Source organism: Empidonax traillii, unplaced genomic scaffold (assembly GCF_003031625.1).
Source record: "Empidonax traillii isolate 1590-97213 ecotype Southwest subspecies unplaced genomic scaffold, ASM303162v1 scaffold520:size1094406, whole genome shotgun sequence".
NCBI classification, from domain to species: Eukaryota; Metazoa; Chordata; class Aves; order Passeriformes; family Tyrannidae; genus Empidonax; species Empidonax traillii.
The window spans coordinates 99178-117517 of record NW_020955713.1 but is presented as its reverse complement, the minus strand read 5'-3'; the positions used below and the strand labels follow the sequence as shown (position 1 = coordinate 117517).

Genomic DNA, 18340 nt, shown 5'->3' with positions numbered 1-18340 from the left:
TTTCAAGCAGAGACCTGAAGAGGTCTCAAGAAGAGACCTGTCGTAGTTTAACCCCAGCCAGCAACTAAGCACCACACAGCCTCGCTCACTCCTGGTGGTATGGGGGAGAGAAGGGAAGGGTAAAAGTGGGAAAATCATGGGTTGAGATGAAGACACTTTAATGGGGAAAACAAAAGCCCCCCCCCCCCCACCCACCCACCCACACACACACACAAAGGAAAACTAGGAATTCATTCACTGTTTCCCATGGGCAGGCAGGTGTGCAACCTTCCCAGGAAAGCAGGACTCCATCCTGTTTAACAGTTACTGGGGCAGACAAACCCCAGACCCTTCCTCTTTCTCCCCCCCCGGTTTATACAATGAATGTGATGCCATATGGTCCAGAATATCCCTTGGGTCAGCTGTCCAAGCTGTGTACACTCCCAATTGCTTATGCACCCACAGCCCCTACACTGGTGGGTTCAGATGGGAAGCAGAAAAGACCTTGGCTCTATGCAAACACCAGTCAGCAACAAAAAAACATCTCTGTATTATCAGCACCATTTTCAGCACAAATCCAAAACCTATCCCCATAACTCTACCCTGCCAAAACTAGCACAAATCCTAGAGACTTCTAAGCCAATGTAAAAAAAAATGCCCAACTGTGGCATTCACCCTCATCACCATTCTCTCACACACCCCAGAAGTGTCAGTCAATGCAGCATCCTTATAGAAGAGGGATGTGAAGCACCAGCATGGTGTTGCCCTTGCCTGGTACATGGGGGAAGTGAGTGCTGACAGAAGGAATTGAGTCTCATCATCCCAGTGCTGTGGCTGGTGAGGCACCAGTGGCCATCAACCAGCAGGAGCTGGGATAGGGGCTTAAAGGAGCCACAGACAAGAATAAAGGGGGAAAAAAAACCCTTCAGTATTGACAAATGTAAGAGAAACAGGATTTGGGTCTTATATTTTATAAACTTATGTACTGGAGTTGGTAGGAGAAAGAGTTTCTCTACTTTATAGGGAAATTTGCTCCATCTGTTAGATGCAGTGGTATGTTCAAGATGCAGCATCCTAGTGCAAGATGCTGCCTCCTCTGCAAAACCTCTCCATCAGACAGTGTGTCCTGCTCCAGCTGGTCTCTGTGCTGTGGCTGAACTCTTCACAGACTGCTTTTCTTTAACTCATTTCTTTTCATAAATTTCCTGGACCTGTTGTACCTGTTTGAGATCTCTGCTTGGCTTAGCTGTATTTGACTAAACAAGTTCACACCTGCGCAGGATACAAGGAGAAGGAACCAGTGCTGCATCCCTCCCCTTCCTATTCCAGAAACTAGGCAGTCAGTGTGGTGCTGCCCAGCTCTGGTAGCATCAGCACATGGGCTGTTTTGATCAGCAAAGGCTAGATCTGCAAACAAAAGGGGTTTTCTCTGGGTTCCTCCTCCCGTTCTGGTCTTGCAGGAGCAGCCAGGAATAACAGAAGGAATTCAGAGTGATCATAATGTTTTGTGTCCAATTTCCCTGCCTAACCAGTGTATCCCACCAGGAAAGTGATCCAGAGATATCAGAAACAGTTCCTGGCATTGACTATATCTGCTGTTTCAGCCAAAATACTCTTGCTGTCCGTGTGGAGCTTCCTGCTCCAGCACAAGGAGCTGGGACACAACTGCCTAGAGGGCAGCTCTGCTCTTACTGCGTTTTTCATACCAAAGTGCCCTCAAGAAGCTGCCTTGAGACAGGCTGATGTTTTCATCCTCAGTGTGTAGAGTGGCTGAGGTTAGAGAGATTTTGAATATTCTTGGAAAAGACTTCTTGCGATCTGTTTTTTTTATGGCGGGGGTGGGCAGCAGGGTATTTTCTCTCACTTTATCTTGGGGCCAACCCAGACCTCTGATGGACAGAGACTTCCTTGTTTTCTTAAATATAAAAAGCATAGTTATTCAGTTCTCCTTCCTCCAAGCTACTGGGAAGTGCCAGCTGCCATTCAGACCTGGCCTAGCCCTCCGTCTCTGCTGTCCTATGGGCATCAGCAATGACATGCATGGGTTTGGTGCATTGACACCAAACATATCACTGCCCCTCTCTGGAGAGGGCACCTGATGTCCCCTGGGAGGCTGGTGGCAGGTCAGCATGTCCTACCAACCAGCATTGCCACCTCTGTGAAGAGAGGTCACAGAATTTGCACCAAACCCCAGCAGATCACTGGAGGAACGGCATGCTGGTGATGGGGCACCTTCCTAAATGGCATGAACCATCAGTGGGTGCTGATGGGTGACTGTGGCAGTAGCTTGAGCCTCGTGCTGTCTTCAGTGGCCTGTAGGTGTTCCCATGTAAATCTTGATTATGCAGAGAACACATGGTGACTTAGAGCCATGAGGTTGTCTCCTGGTGACCATGTCCAAACAGATGCTGTGAACCTCCACTGCTCTTTCTGGGGAGAGCAAGGTCTGGTGGGGAACCAGCCACAGATCTGTGGGCTCAGTGTGTGCATATTGTTGCCTGGCACATGGAACAGCTGGCACCGCTGCCAGCCCAGACAATGCTGCATCGAGAGTGGGTTTGTCCCCCGCCAGTGCAGGTCGCCAAACTGTACCCAGGAATGGTTAGTCAGAGCTTGGTTGAAACCAGACCAGGAGCTGTGTCCACAACAGTTCAGACCAAGTCCTGGTATGTCCCATCACTGAAAAATTCATTAAGTCCCAAAGCTGGCGGGTGCAGGGAATTACTTTCAGTGGGGTACCAAAGTGTCAACCCAGAAATGTATCTGGCCCAGATAAACCTCTGGGAAAAGGCTAAAAATAGTGAGGAGAGTATGGTTGGAGAGGTTTCCTTTTGGGTAGGGATATCGTCTTTGATCTCTTCATCACTGCAATGACATTGTGTTTTCCATCTTGTTGCAATAGGGCCTCTTGGAGACATGCTGTGTTTTCTTTGGTGGGGGCCAGGCACTTGCCATGAAGTGACTTTTCTCTCCTCCAAACTGTTTTTTTCTCCCAGAAGGCCAAAAAGCAGGAAGTCTGGTAGATGTTTGGTGACTCACAGGCTGTCACAAGGGCTGGTAGAAGGGCAGTTGGTGAGAAGCTGAAATAAGCTGTCTGTGGGGGTGGTGGGTTTTTTGCTCGCCTGGGTTCACAGAGCAAGAACGGGTGTTAGCAGGAAATGGTAGTCACTGTGTCCTATTTCACTATCTCACCCCTCCTGGGATCTTAGCACAGCTGTTTTAAATACAGGAAACTATCTGGGGCTTAAATGGAAGTATGATAGATACTGTAGGGTTTCTGATTGGAATCCATCTAGCAACTGGTTTATCTTATCATAAATTTCACTCTCCTGATGATGATAAAACCAGGATCAATGAAGGACAACAGCAGTCACAGCTGTATCACAGCCAGAAATTCCCGTCTGTCATCTTATTCGGGGAATGATTGTAAAACCATATTTCTTTGGGGAATGCACTGGAGAGTACATATGTGTTGAAGCCTGGAGCAAGGCCCTAAACACAAGAAGCTCTGCCTCTCTCCTGCTGGGATACCTCACCCCGACAGAGTGCTATGCACTCTCTTTGATGTCAGGGTGATGGAGCTTTTCTCCCTGCTGAATTTCCTGTTCTACCTGCATGTTTTTGTTTTGCTTGGCCCAAGCATCCCTCCGTCCTGCTCGCTCAGGTTTTCCTGCCTGGTGTAACTGATCCAACCTGTTATCATTTTTATTGTTTTGCAGAAGAAAATATCTACACATACACTGCCATGGGTTGTGGAACCAGTCGAGGGGACACTCCGCAGCCAGACAAACCTGTTCTGGTGGATGGCTGATTTGAAGGGTGGAAGCATATTCACCAGAAGCAGCAAGATTTTCTGTGCTTCTTCTAGGATCCCACGGGTATGAGATCCCATGGCTCTGAGCTGGGATTCCTTTGAGGCACGGAAGCGAGTTCTGCAGGAAATGGCAGGGCTTGATTTACAAGTGGTATCTGACAGAGCCTTTTCTGATGAATAAAGGTTGGTGATTATGCAGGCACCAGGTACTTGAAAGGACCTGCACCCATCCACACACTGGGCAGGCAAGGAATACAACCATGACAGGGAGAGATTTTGTATAAAGGGGAGCAGAACAAGGAGGTTTCAAAACCCCAAAGTTCTTCAAAGCAGGAGCTTGTCAAGTCACATAAAATAGGAAATAGAGCATGAAACAAAAGCTTTGACAACTCTCAGGGGTTCTTTCTGACTTGATGGTCACATCCAGATGGAGTCCAGCTCTCCTGATTCCATTCACACGCAGGGAGGTGGCTGTGCCTGAGCTCCTGTCTGTCTTCTTGTCTCCTTCTGCCCAGCTGTGCTGACTGTGTACAGGATGCCACAGAGACAGACTGGTGGCTGGTGGCTGAGACAAGAGGTTAGTGCCAGGCTGCCCAGCAGCAGGAGTGGACTGTATACACTGGGTGGGGTTTGAAGGCAGGAGTGAAGCGCACTGCACAGTCCCCCCCTCTCAGTAGCCTGTGACCCCAGCATGGGCTGCAGAGGGGACTCCCTCACCCTGTGCCTTCCAATCCTGTGAGTGGCCTAGCCCTGGCCTTTGGGTTGTTGTATCTGGTTACTTCACTGCTGCCAGTGCTCTCTCTGTTGTCCCAAAACTGGGTTCTTCCATTCTATGTGCAAGAAGCTGATCTACACATAGAGTCAAGGTAATCGATTTTATTTCATACCTACACAGAGATGGGGGCTGGGTGGTGAATCCACAAAGCTGGCACACTTTAAGCATGCCATGTGCCCATTTTTATACACTGGAATCAACAGAAATCAGCATTTCCCTACAGGCAATGATCTAAAACTCTAATAATTGTCTTTTCAATCTCTTGTTTCTGTCTAAAGATACCTTGCACACGTGTTTTATTGTTCACGATCTATGGGGAAGGGGCTTCTGTAAATAAGGGCCAATCGCAATTTATGGACAAGAATTTTACTATGCTAATGAGCACTCAGTTCATACAAAGTTGTTCTTTGGCTTTTTAGTTTGATTTAGAGTGTGGTTCTCTTGCTCTTCAATTTTTGGGTTGTGGCTCTTGGCTACTGCTGGTTTGGTTATTCACTCATCTTTCATAAATTCCTTTATTTGTCCCGTACTATACTTCGGTGATTCAATGCCTTTTTAACTTTTATCTATCTCATTGGTACATTATTTCAACAATGGGGAGCTGGATTTGAGCTGGGCGCCTGACTCTGCATCATGGCTGGTGTACAGCCGGGCCCACCCAGCTCCTGCTGCGTTGAGAGAACTCCGAGATTTCATGATGCGTTTCCAAGTGCGGGTGTACGACGGGGCGTGAGACCCCTCTGGTACCGAGGTCCCAGCACCAGAGGCTGGGGGTCCCGGCAGACACATCCCAGGGCAGCCGCAGAATGACGGCCGCTGCGGAGCAGGGATCTGGCCGCGGGGGAAGCGCTGCGTTGGCCGGAGCCCGCGGGGCCGGGGGCGTCAAATCCTGCGGACCCCGGGGGCCGAGCTCGGGAAGGTCCCGGCGGCTCCGAGAACAGGCGGGGATCGCGCTACAGCCCCGACCAGTCCCGCTCCCGGGAGCGGCGGGGAGGGGGCTCCGGGGGTGGGACGGCACCTCTGGCTCCGCCCGCTCCCGCTGGGTCCAGAGCCGGCCACAGCGGCCTTCCTGCGCCATGGAGCCGCCCGAGGAGGTGCGGGCGCGGCTGGAGCGATGCGGGCAGGGCCACCTCCTGCGGTTCTGGGCCGAGCTGGGTCCCGAGCAGCGCAGAGCGCTGCTGGCGGCGCTGCCGCCCGGGCTGGGCGAGCACTGCCGGCTGGCGGCGGCGGCCGGGGCCCGCCAGCGCGGCCCATCCGAGCGCCTGGACGGCCGGATGGAGCCACTCCTCGCCGAGCTTCTGGGCAGCGCTCGCCGCAGCGGCCCCGCCGCCCTGCAGCGCTGGGAGGCGGAAGGTGAGCGAGGCGCGGGGCCGCCTGTCCCTCCGTCCCGGGCCGGCGGTGTCCGAAGCACCGAGGCCCGGCCCGGCCGGGGCGGTGGCTGGCGGGGTCCCCGGGCAGGAGCCGCCTTCTGCGGAGGCACCGCGGGGCTCCGGGCAGTCCGCCCCGTGCTGCCGGAGGGCGGTGTCCGGCGGCGGGGGCAGGTGGGAGCCACAGGGACGGCGAGGCGGGCAGGGAGGCGGAGAGCTGGGTCACGGCTGCACCCCGGCCCTGAGCGCCGGCAGCCGATGCTCCTCGGCCGGCGGCACTTGGGCTGAGACACCGAGATTTCACTCTGCGCTGTGAAACGCAGGGGGCCGAGGCAAGTACTAAGGCCGTGCCTGGCGGGGGCTGGTGAAGCTCTCTACAACTCCCTGAGTGGCACTTGTAGGCAGGGTGGGGAGTGCTGTTTCTCCTCCCAGCTAACAAAGGATGGCACAAGAGGGAACGGCCTCAAGTTGTGCCGAGGGAAGGTTCAGGCTGAATACTGGGGAAAATTTCTTCACAGAAAAGGAGGTCAGGCATTGGCACAGGCTGCCCAGGGCAGTCATGGTGTCACTATCCCTGGAACTGTTCAAAAAACAAGTGGACATGGTACTTCATGGTATTGTTTAGAGGGCATTGGGGGTACCTGTCATGAAAAATATGTAGTACTAAAGCACTCAAAGGGGCTTCAAGAGAGCTGGAGAGGGACTTGGGACAAGGGACTGGAGGGGCAGGACAAGGGGGAATGGCTTCACACTGCCAGAGGGCAGGGTTAGATTAGATATTACAAAGAAATTCTTCCCTGTGAGAGTGGGGAGGCCCTGGCACAGGTTGCCCAGAGCAGCTGTAGCTGCCCCACCCCTGTAAGTGTCCAAGGCCAGGTTGGATGGGCCTTGGAGCAACCTGGGATAAGTGGAAGGTGTCCCTGCCTGTGGCGGGGGTTTGAACAATATGAGTTTTAAAGTACATTCCAACCCAAACCATTCTATGACTTTGTAAGCCCCTGGGGAGGGTTTTCATTGCTGCTGAGCTGAGTTGCTGCCTCGGGGTGAGCTCCTAGCACACTGACAGGTGCAGAGACCAGTCTCAGGTTGGTACTGTTCCTGATCCACACAGAGCCATGAGTGGCAGGAGGGTGATGGGATCTGAGAGCAGAGTGGATGGAGAGTGTGAAAGAAGCCCAGGAAAGCCCCATTATCCATGGGTTTTGGAGCCTGGTAGATGCAGGTGGCTTTCCCTAGTCATTGTGTGGGTGTGTGAAAGCTGGGAGTGATGGGGGAGACCGTGTCTGGATGGGGGGAATGTGCTTCCCCCACAGCACGCAGGTCGTACATGGATGTCCTCTGCTTTTTTCTAAGTGCACACTCTATTTTAGTTATTTACAAAGAGCCATATGTGTCTTGCACCTTCTTTATAAAATATAACACCACTATTAAAAAAAATCATAATAAAAATACAGCCAGAAAAAACCAGCTGTGGTTGCAGAGATACTTGACTAAATTTTGGCAGGTGGCTGCACAGCCTTGACCCAACCTTACCAGCAAAGAGGTGGGGATGTGTGGGCAGGGGAGTCAAAATTTCTGATCAGAAACAGAAATAGGAGCATCATGGTCACAGGGTAGAATAGATTTTCTGCCGTGTCAAACTCCACGTTCAGGGCTGAGTGGTGGTGGAGGGAAGATCAGCTGAAACAGTGAATCACACAATGGTTTGGGTTGGTATGGACTTTAAAGCTCTTGTCATTCCAACCCCCTGCCACAGGCAGGGACACCTTCCACTTATCCCAGGTTGCTCCAAGGCCCATCCAACCTGGCCTTGGACACTTCCAGGGGTGGGGCAGCTGCAGCTGCTCTGGGTAACCTGTGCCAGGGCCCCCCACCCTCACAGGGAAGAATTTCTTTGTAATATCTAATCTAACCCTGCCCTCTGGCAGTGTGAAGCCATTCCCCCTTGTCCTCCAGTCCCTTGTCCCCAGTCCCTCTCCAGCTCTCTTGAAGCCCCTTTAGGCCCTGGAAGGGGCTCTCAGGTGTCCTTGGAGCCTTCTCTTCTCCAGGTGAACCCCCCCAGCTCTCCCAGCCTGGCTCCAGAGCAGAGGGGCTCCAGCTACCAGAACATCTCTTTGACCTCCTCTGGACTTGTTCCATCTGCTCCACACCTCCCTTGTCTTGGTGCCCCCAGGGTTGGAGGCAGCACTGCAGGTGGAGTCTCACCTGAGCAGGACAGAGGGACCGAATCACTCCCTCACTTGCTCCCCACACTGTTGGATGAGCCCAAGACACGGAGGGTTTCTGGGATGCCAGTGCACGTGGCTGGGACATGTTGAGCTTCTCATCCATCCATACCCCGAAGTCCATCTCAGCAGGGCTGTTTGGGGGTGTCATGGTGAGGAGGAAGAAACCCCCTTAGCCCTAGAGGTAGATGGGGCTTGGGTCAGGGCTGTGAGGTTAAATTAATAGTTTTACCAGACTGGGTCATTTGACTTCCACCCTGCCACACTAGTGAGGATCTGGTATGTCTGCCTTCTGCTGCTGGCTGCAGCACAGAAAGGAAGGGAAGGCCAGGCCACCTGCTTGCAGGAGCCCAGGTCTGGTGTGTTTAAGACCCTGCCACTGTGCCCATGAAGTCCGATGGCTCCAGGCCACCTCAGCCCTGCAGGCAGCCTGAATTTCCACCAGAAGGGGTACACACAGAGTTTCTGTTTCCTGTTTGGTTTGTTTTTATGATCCAGTTTAATCTGGAGAGGCTACCTGCCCTCGGTTTTATTTCCTGGAGGATGGCAGTCAGGAGCAAGACTTTATGCTGCTGAATCTGGGTGTTGCTGCATGTCCCCCCAGATTAGCCTTGTCCCCAGCAGCGTCCCTGTGCCCCTGTATGGCATTTCCTGGTGGAGCTGGTGTCATGGGCACAGGCTTTGGAGGATCATGGGTCACTGAGAGGATGTAGTTCTGAAAGACCCTTGTTTGCAGTGAGCTGCTTGTGGTATTGAGCAGGATGGCAGCAGATGAGATGTCCTGACCTTCTACACAGCGTCCCCGAGGCTGCATGGCTGGGTCAGCTTGGGGCTGTGAGGTCGTGGCCACCCCTGAGCTGAGTGCTCTGTGCTCTGGCCACGTGTGTCTGAGTTCTCACCTGCATTGTGTCCCACAAAGATTAACAGCTGAAGTGATGTCTCCTCCTTCCCTCTCCCCCTTTTTCTGTGATGAAAAGTGATGGTTAAAATAACCAGACAACTCAAAACTTATCTTGGGAACACCTGAGATATTTTTTAATAGTTAAAAAAATAATGCCACTGTTCTTGTCTATGAGATGATAAAACAGCCTGGTCAGATTTGCTTTCAGATCTTAAACACCAACATTTAGCAATCATGTTTTCCAGGCAGCCCTAATGATGATGGTATAAATCAAGCACAGACACTTTTACGTTCTGTCAGTGTTTTATTAATGAAATCTAAGCCTTGCCCATGGGCTGTGGTGTAGCCCCATTTCATCAGAGGGTTTGATGAACCATTCTGGTTATCTGACTGCTTTGCAGAATTGAAAACTTTGAGTTTTCTTCTCTTGCTGACTGCTCTTGTAATGGGGCTGATGTGCCTATTCAGCAAGAGAGAATTCTGTCTACTCTTGCAAGACCACTCTATTCCTCCTGCAAAATCTATTTTTGTTTTTTCCTTTCTGTGCAGAATAGGACTGACTGCAGCATTGGTGAGTATCTCAGCAGCCAACACATCTTCCCTTTTCTGTTCGGTTAACTGTTTGTATTCCATATGCTTCAGAAAATAAGGTGGTTTTTTTTTAAGTGGATATATCTTTTCATTTATTCCAGGATTGTACAGTAAGATAAGTCAGTTCTTATGAATTTTAGTTGTGAACATTGGTAGTTTTACATTTGGGAAATCACAGCAGAGCTGCTTACTCAAATTTTGGGGATATTTGTTTTCATGGTGACCTAAGATGAGAACTTGGAGAAAAACTCTCTGGGTTGTAGAGTTGCACCATAAATACTGGGAAGGAGTGCCCTACTGGGTTGTTCATATGTGCCCATGGTCAGTTCCTTTCTGGAAGATGGCCCAGTCAGCCTGATGGATTGTGGCAAGAGAAGAAGAGTGACACTGTTGATGTCATCAGTAATATTGCATTGGGTCTGGGTTCATCCTGCTGAGGTTGAGGTTTCAGTCCCCACAGTGAGAGGCCCCTCTGGGAGAGGGGTGAGATGTTAGATCCCCCTTGGGCAGATCCCATCCTCTTGTCACTGCATGGAGAACTGCCATCTCCCCGGGACATCCACATTTCAGTGAGGTGACACCAGCTGTGGCACCCGCAAGCCATAGCTGAGCATCGCTGCCACTTGATGCTGCAGGACAAAGTGGGGACCTTGCCAATTTTCCCAATACAGTGTTCACTCCAGAGCATCACGAGTCATGCCCTTGGTTGTGGTCTTTGCTCTGCAGAAACCTCTAATTTGAGATCCATGGGATGTGGTCCATTGCAGCAGAACCCAAGTGTGCTTGTTGGTGTGAGCCCTGCAGTGCTAGGAAGAGATAGAGAACCTGACTTGCTCTACTGTTGGGTGAATCTTAATTGCACCCCAAAGTAGCACCCCAGAGTAGCACCCCCTGTGCTGCAGCAACGGAGACCAGAAGATGCTGAGTTCAGACCCCAATCAACTTTGGTTTAAATCAGTGTGAAATACTTAAGCAATTTCAGTTCTGGATTATTTTTAATGATTAAATAAATTAAAAATATTTTAATTGCTCATCTCATAGAATCACAGAATGGTTTGGGTTGGAAGGCACCTTAAAAATCATCTTGTTCTAACTGTCCTGTCATGGGCATGGACACTAGATCAGGTGTCTCAGGGCCCTGTTCATCCTGGCCTCGAACACTTCCAGGGATGGGGCAGAACAGTTTGGAAGTGTCCCACAGGGCAACTTTTTAGATTTTTTTTTAATTAATTTTTTTCCTCTGTAAATTCTCTGCACTGCATCCCGCTGGGATACAGCCCCAAGCGAAGGCATGGGGAAGCTTGGAGCCATGCTCCTGTGTCCCTCTGCTTGACCCCTTCCCTTTTCCCATGATGGTGCCCTGCACTGGCAAACAACCTGGTGAGCACACAGGAAAACCATGTGCTAGGAGTGGAGTGAGTACTCGAGGTGTCATGAGTACCCAAGACCCTCTGCTCTGTGCTTTGGGTCTCTTGCATGGGGCAGTTCAGTGGAGGCCCGAAGGAGCGTTAATTGCTTGTGGTTTGTTGAATGAAGTGCTGGTTGGTTTATTTGCATTGCCATGCAGCTTACCCAGATCGTCTGTGTCTTTTACATTGTAAGTTTAAATATCTTCAAGGTTCCCCTGCTATTCAGGGACCTCCTGAAACTCTGAAATCCCAAGACTTCCACCATCAGCATAGGTTTCTCCCTAGAGAGCTCTCCTGATACCACTTGGAGGGGGAGGGTGGAATGCAGATCCCCAGAGGTGCCTTCCAACCCTCACTCCTGTGGCCCTGTGATGCCAGAGGCTGCTCTGCAGCAGAGCCATGGCCAGGATGTGGAACCAGGTCCCTTCAGTGTGCTTGGGCATCACTAGCTTTTTGGGAACAGGTGTGTTTGGGCAGAAACATTGTGTTACTGCTGTGGTGGGACTGAAACTTGTAAGCGTGGGTGAGTGGCAGGAATATTGTTACTGCAATGTCATGGACAACTTAAGTTTTGTTTTATTGCTGAAAACTAGATTTCTGAACAGAATTAAAACCAAACCATGCTGTTACAGCAGCAATTGGTATTTCTCCTCTATTGCTCATTTAAACAGCCAGTTACTTAAAGCATAAAGCCAATCCTGTTTTTCTTCTAATTCAGTCTTTTTGGTCCCTGTGTCTTTCAGGTAAATCAAGAATGTTTTGGCCCCAGCTGTGGTTGATGTGGGGTGTTTGCTGGATGCTGGGGTGAAGCACGGGCTGTCCTGGGCTGCAGGAGCAGTGGCAGCTCATTGGTGTGCAGTTGCACAAGGCCCTGATAGCCACTGCAGCAGAGCTGTGGCTTCTGACCTGGGCAGGCCCAGCGCTCCTTGCATTCCCAGAAGAACGTAAAGTGTTGCCTAAGGAAAAATCTTGCTCATGTCATGATGTCAGTCATTACTGTGATATTGGCTTGGGAGAAGGCAGGGAACAAAGTCTAAGAGTGAGCTGGATGTTTTTTATGTTCTCTGCTTCTTCCTTAGGTTCTGGACTTCCTTGGTTTGCCATGAGCAATGATACTGGCTTTAATTAGGTTATGGGAGATGTGGCTCCTGCAGGCTTGGCTGTGTTGTTAGTCCTGACTGCAGCTGTGTTCAGTTTCTATTTAAGCTGGAGCACAGGTAGAGAGAGTTGATTAAGGCAGATTCCATAAATGCCCATGCTTTACTGAAGATGATGAGACTTGGCTTCTTTGGGATGTAGAAATGTTGGTGATAAGGGACCTCTGGAGGTCTCTAGCCCAACCCCCGTCTGAAACAGGACCGTATGCCAGGCCAGCTGCAGCTTTGCCAAAGTAAGCCTTGAAAACTTTAAGGGCCAGCCCCCACCTCTTTGGATATCTTTTCCAGTGCTGCACCACCTCCCTAGTAAAGACTTTGTATCCTAATGTACAGTTTGAATCTCCTAAACTGCAGCTCATGGCTGTTGCCTGTTGTACCATCTCCTGCTTCAGGTAAGGAAACTGCTGCATGCAGGAGTTGAAATGTATTTTCTCTTGTGTGTGCAGTGTTGTATTTCTCTTTGAGCTGACAACATTGAACTGGCAGCTTCTAGCTGTTGCTTGAGCTCTGCAGAAAGGCTCAGGAGAAGAGCATGTGGTGTTGGTTGCTTCGGAGGTTCTTATGTTCCCTTGGGCTTCTTTCTTCTGTTCAGGCTTGTATCAGATCTCGAAGAACAAGGTGGCAGTGCTACTCCTGGCTGGAGGGCAAGGAACCCGCCTGGGAGTGAGCTATCCCAAGGGCATGTACAACGTGGGGTTGCCCAGTGGCAAGAGCTTGTACCAGATTCAAGCAGAAAGAATCCGCAAAGTGGAGCAGCTCGCTGGCCAGAGACATCACTGCAAGTGTGCCATCCCCTGGTAGGTGACCCAAAGCCAGACCTCCTGGTCATGGCTTTCTGCATTCCAGTCTTGCCTGTGTTGTCTTCTAGGAGCACTGAGCTGGGTGCTGCACAGAGACAGGCCAGGGGAGAGGCTTTTGTCGACAGGATTTGCAGTGCCAGTGGCTGGAGGAAGGTGCCCAGGGATGGGAGGTGGCAGGTCTGTGTCTGCAAACCTGAGGGGTCAAGTGCTGCCCTTGCATCACTGACCATGACCCTGACTGCTGCACCTTGCTGGTTTTCTGAGCACAGGCCCCGACAACACTATAAACAGCACTTTTCAGTGATTGTTTTGGATGCTTCACAAGAAATTTCATCCATTTCTGCTTCCTCAGATTCCTTCATGGAGGACGTAGAGCTCACTTTCCAAGCCTCTCTGCCCATAATCTCTGCCACAGCAAAAAACCTTTTTGTTCAGGCCACCTCCTACTGTTGCTGTTCACAGTTACTAATTCTGCTGGCTGCTCCTGGCTTTCAAAAGAGACTAGCTCTGGGCAGAGTACAAAATGTGAATTCCCTATGGGATGTGGGGGTGAGAGGAAGGCACTGGGATGTTTCTGGGAATCATTTCTGCTAAGTGTTCTTTGTTAGACTATTATGTGAAGTGAGAGCCTTATGGAATCAGTGTCTGGTCTGAGGCAGGGTTTGGGCAGAGTTAAAGAGCAGGGTTTGGGCAGAGTATGAGGGCTTCAGGGTACCACACTGTTTTACAAATTGGGAAATCAAAGATGATTCATATATTGTTTCTTCATGGAAGGTGAGTCCATATTGTGCTTCTTCCTGAAGCCTTGCATGCAGGACATGAATTGCAAATGCACCATCCCTGGTGCTACTGGAAGCCAGGATGGATTATTTGCAAGATGCTACATCTACTGATAATGTTTCCAGTTCCTTTGCCAGGGCTGCAGAGGCAGTTGAGGCAGTTCACTGCTGCCATACACCTGAGCCCAGGCTATGCTGTGCTGCAGAGGTGTAAACTGGGGGACTGTGAGGTCCAGGCTCTCCTGGGCCAGGGATTGATTCCGCTATCATGCTGGCAGAGAACCCTGTATTCCTGTGCCAGTGGTTGTTGAAGAGCTCGACAGGAAGATGATGAAGATGGCTTTTAGCCCCTGGTGAAGGACGATAGTGGAGGGAGAGACAGGAGCTGAAAGGAGAGGAGGAAATAAAAAAAACTTAAGAGAAAACCAGACCATGTAGCCAGCATACGGAAGTGCTGCTGTTTGCCTTGGCACTGAAGAGGTGCTGGCAGGCTGAACCGCTCAGTGTTTCTTAAGGCACCTAAAATCAGCCTGAATCTAGGGTGAACGAGGCTGTTGTCTGCCCTTTGCCTTGTTTTCCAACTCATCCAGATATCCAGATGTTGCTCACATTTAGGGCAAGGCTCTCCTGTCCTGACTGGAGCTAAGCCTGTAGGTAGGATCATGCACAGGACCCCGTGCAGCCTTCCTGTGGGATGAGTTCTGAAGGAGAGCTCTCGTGCACAGTTGCTCAGCACAGGATGCTGCAGTGTCTCATTTCACACTCGTGGGGAACACTTTTGTGTTCATTTCACACTCGTGGGGAACACTTTTGTGTTCCATTTATAGTTTTGTCTTTTACTTGTGCTGTTCTTGCTCATTGCCCAGCCCCATTCCTGCCTAGGTACATCATGACAAGTGAGTTCACACTGGGGCCGACGGAAGAGTTTTTTGTACAACACAACTACTTCAACTTGGATAGATCCAACGTGATCATGTTTGAACAGAGAATGCTGCCTGCTGTCACCTTTGAAGGGAAGGCCATCTTGGAGGAGAAGGGGAAAATTGCTATGGCTCCAGGTACCTGTTGTTCGCTCTTGCATGCTGCAGTACTGTCATGTGTGTTGATAGTCACTACTGGCCATCAGCCAGCCAGGGCACAGGCTTTGGGGCTTAGGGTTAATGCTTCCAGTTAGTGTGGGAGGATTAAATGTTTCAGGCTGGTAATCAGGAGGGTAGCTATCATTGTTTAGTTCTTGCTGGAGATTTTGCCTACAGCACGTGTTTTTTATCAGTCTGGGAGTATTGGCAGGGTTAGGAGTGGTGTGGCTGCAGGTTAGGAAAAAGGTGCATCAGCAGAGATGTGTGAGGTCCCTGGGGTGAAGATGTCAGGAGCTGGGCTTCCGCTCAAGGTTAATAGCTGAAAGTGGGTAAAAAAGCAGCAAGAAGATTAACTCTTTCCAAAATGAGAGCAGTGTCTCACCTTGTAAAGTTCTCCTCTTAACCTGGAGATGATAAGAGACTTGGTGAAGGCAGCCTGGTTGGGATGGTGTTGCAGGGATGGGGTGTTGCAGCTGACAGCAGTATCCAAGGAAGAACTGTAAATGGGTGATCTGTGATGAACAAACATGCAGGTGTCTTTTGTGCAGCTGCAGTTCAAGCCTTTAAAAAAGCACTAGGAACTTGTGGGGAGATGATAAACAGAGAATAAGATTTATTTTAGTCTTTCTCAAAGATGAGTTTCAAATACACTTTTGTCCTGCGCTGCGGGAGAAATTTAGCAGACTTTTCCCACCCTCTGCATAACATTTTGCCTTTTAGTGTTCTCCCTCTGAGGATCTTACTAGCCTTCATAGAGTCTCGTAATGCTGCTCAGTGAGGCTGGTCCCCATGGTCCCACTTTGCAGGTGGGATGAGCTGGGGTGAGGAGATAAACATGCTCACCTGAACTGCTTTGCAGAGCTGGAAATAAAATCTGGTAACACTGACTCTTGGCTAGAAAGCATTCCCTGCTCTGCTGTTCAAGAAAGTCTGTTCAGGACTTTCTGCTTTTGCTCTGTTAGCTGCAAAAAAACCCAGCCCAAAGTCACTAATGAGCCACGGCATTCTCTTTTCTCTTGCATTATAGATGGTAATGGTGGCTTATACCGTGCTTTGATGGATAATAAGATCTTGGATGACATGAAGCAGCGTGGAATCCAGTATGTCCATGTATATTGTGTGGACAATATCCTCGTGAAAATGGCAGATCCGGTCTTCATAGGTTTCTGTGTTTCCAAAGGGGCAGACTGCGGTGCAAAGGTGAAGCAGTGCTAACGCTAGGCTGGTTTCCCTCAGGGAGTTAGGCTCTCATTACACTTGGAAGCTGCTGGCTGGGGGGAGCTGACGTGACCTGGGATGTTCAGCCCTCTGCCCATCAGCGGCTTGTTCTGAGCAGATTTAGAGCTGTTTGTTGCCAGCATTGCATTCCAAATCCCTACCTGTGGGTGTCCTGCACTTCCCACAGTACTGTGGAAAATACACTCCAATTAGAGCAGGGACTGTATCTCTACAGGAAACTACAGACTGGAATCGCTTCCCCTCCATGCTCAGCCCTTTCTACAAAGGCACTTGGGCAGTCTAGAAGCTGTATTGGACTGGGTTGTGTTTTATAAGTGCACCTTTAAGTATAACAGAGGCATTTCTAATGCTTCCCTGTGGAAGATGAGGAAAGCCAAACCAGCCTGGATTTTTTTCATTCTAAAGCAGCAGGTGCCTGAGGAGAAGTTTATGTTACTTGAGTCATTAGCACTGCTCATGAGAACAGGGAGCTGAAGGCTAATAGCTGCAAACAGCTTTCATTTGATGCCAGATCCCAGTCCTTGATAAGAAAAGTGCCCCCCAGTAGGCTGATTGCTTTTAACTGGTTTGTCTTCTAAGAAACAGTGCAATTGAGTGGGTGAGTACTGGGGTTTATGCTCAGTTGTTGGGCAAAGTGTACCTCCAGACTGCTCTGTGCCCCTTGAACTGCCCTGCCTGTGCTCCTGAAGTGTTGGAGGTTCAGCAGGCAAGAGTCCTGTGGGATTGTTTGTATGTAAGAGTTGGAAAAGTGCTGAGATTTTCTTCCTCCTTGTCATAGCCCTTGTCCTGTGGCTGCAGGTGGTGGAGAAGGCCTACCCCACGGAGCCTGTTGGGGTGGTGTGCTGCGTGGATGGGGTGTACCAGGTGGTGGAGTACAGCGAGATTAGCCCAGAGACTGCACAGCAGCAGCGCCCCGAGGGGGGACTGATGTTCAATGCTGGCAACATCTGCAACCACTTCTTCACTGTTGATTTCCTGGAAACAGTGGCCCAGTAAGTCCCAGCAGACCTGCTAGACAGCTGTGCTGCCCAGAATTGCCTCCAAGATTGGGTGTTCCTGTTTTTTTCCTCTGTAATTTCAGTTATGAGTACCTCCTGTGCCTTTCAACTTTTCTGTCTTCCAAATGGTTCCAAAGAGCTGGCAGCCAGAAGTTTCTCACAGCCCCAGCATGTTCTTAAAGCTCTGCCCAAGGAAGAGGTTCATACCTTCCTGGGCCTGCAGAGGTGAGCAGCTGTACAGGCTGCAGTGTGGTCAGTGATGCAGCCCCACACCAAGGATTTCCAATGGGAAATGTCACCCCTGCCCATCCCTTGGGACAACAGAGTTTGCGGGAGAGGGTGAAGTTGTGGGTAGACTCCACAACGCCTTGGTGTTGGGGAATGGAGATGTGATGCTGGGCATTTAGTGAGCAGTGGTATGACCCTCCTGATCCATCCCTAGGTGAGTGATCTGCTCTGCTCCATTGTCATCCCAGTCGGATAATTTGGGTTGCCTTTTTTTTTTTTAACCTCTGCCTGCAATTTCAGCTTGAAGCAAAGTCCACCCTCTTCTCTGTCATGTCCCTGGTACAGGGAGAGCCACAGGCCAGGCTGCTCTGCTCAGTGAAGTGTTTCCTGGATATGACTGAGATCATTTGGGAGAGAGCAACACCCACAACAGCTGAGAGATGACTCAGAGCAGTAATAAGACATCTGCTTCCCACAAGTGTATTGCTTTTTTTTCCTAAGCGGGCATGAAGTAAATGAACTTGTTTCTTCTCCTTCTGCAGGAAATGTGAGCCGCAGCTGAAGCATCATGTAGCCATAAAGAAGGTGCCCTACATTGACAAGGAGGGAAATCTGGTAAAACCACTAAAACCGAACGGGATAAAGCTGGAGAAGTTTGTGTTTGATGTGTTCCAGTTCTCTAAGTTAGTGGCAGACATCATTTTACTTTTCTTCTCCCCTTCTCAATGTTTGTTTGAATGACTGTAGGTTGTAACAGGCTGTCTGAGGGAGCATGTGGGTTTTTTTTGGGTGGTGTGATGGTTCGGACTTGGCTCCTTGCCAAATGCCCCGCCCCCAGTAGCAGCACCTCTCTTCCCCCCTTTCTACTTCCCCCAGGGCAAAGGAAAAAAATGATGCAAATTGAAGAACCCAAAAACCAAGCTAGTTATATAAAAAATATATTTTATGTATATTACAGTTAAGATGCTATGTATACAGCAAATGGGAATCCAAACACCC

The 18340-nt window shown here is 50.1% G+C and overlaps 1 protein-coding gene and 1 long non-coding RNA gene across 2 annotated transcripts in view; one reads left to right on the top strand and one right to left on the bottom strand.

The window, feature by feature from the left end:
* The first annotated feature begins 5596 nt into the window (after window positions 1–5596).
* The window catches only part of UAP1L1 (UDP-N-acetylglucosamine pyrophosphorylase 1 like 1), a 17486-nt gene continuing 4742 nt past the window's right edge, over window positions 5597–18340 (top strand). Inside the window, exons 1-6 of the mRNA XM_027896894.1 lie at window positions 5597–5921; window positions 12811–13015; window positions 14680–14855; window positions 15904–16076; window positions 16914–17107; window positions 17884–18024. Of these exons, the coding sequence (XP_027752695.1) occupies window positions 5645–5921; window positions 12811–13015; window positions 14680–14855; window positions 15904–16076; window positions 16914–17107; window positions 17884–18024 (1166 nt within the window). The 5' untranslated portion in view covers window positions 5597–5644. The remainder of the gene's footprint in view (window positions 5922–12810; window positions 13016–14679; window positions 14856–15903; window positions 16077–16913; window positions 17108–17883; window positions 18025–18340) is intronic.
* Window positions 9063–18340, bottom strand: part of LOC114064128 — a 21978-nt gene continuing 12700 nt past the window's right edge. Inside the window, exons 2-3 of the long non-coding RNA XR_003572689.1 lie at window positions 17321–17330; window positions 9063–9946 (exon numbers count right to left, since the gene is read on the bottom strand). This is a non-coding gene — a long non-coding RNA (uncharacterized LOC114064128). The remainder of the gene's footprint in view (window positions 9947–17320; window positions 17331–18340) is intronic.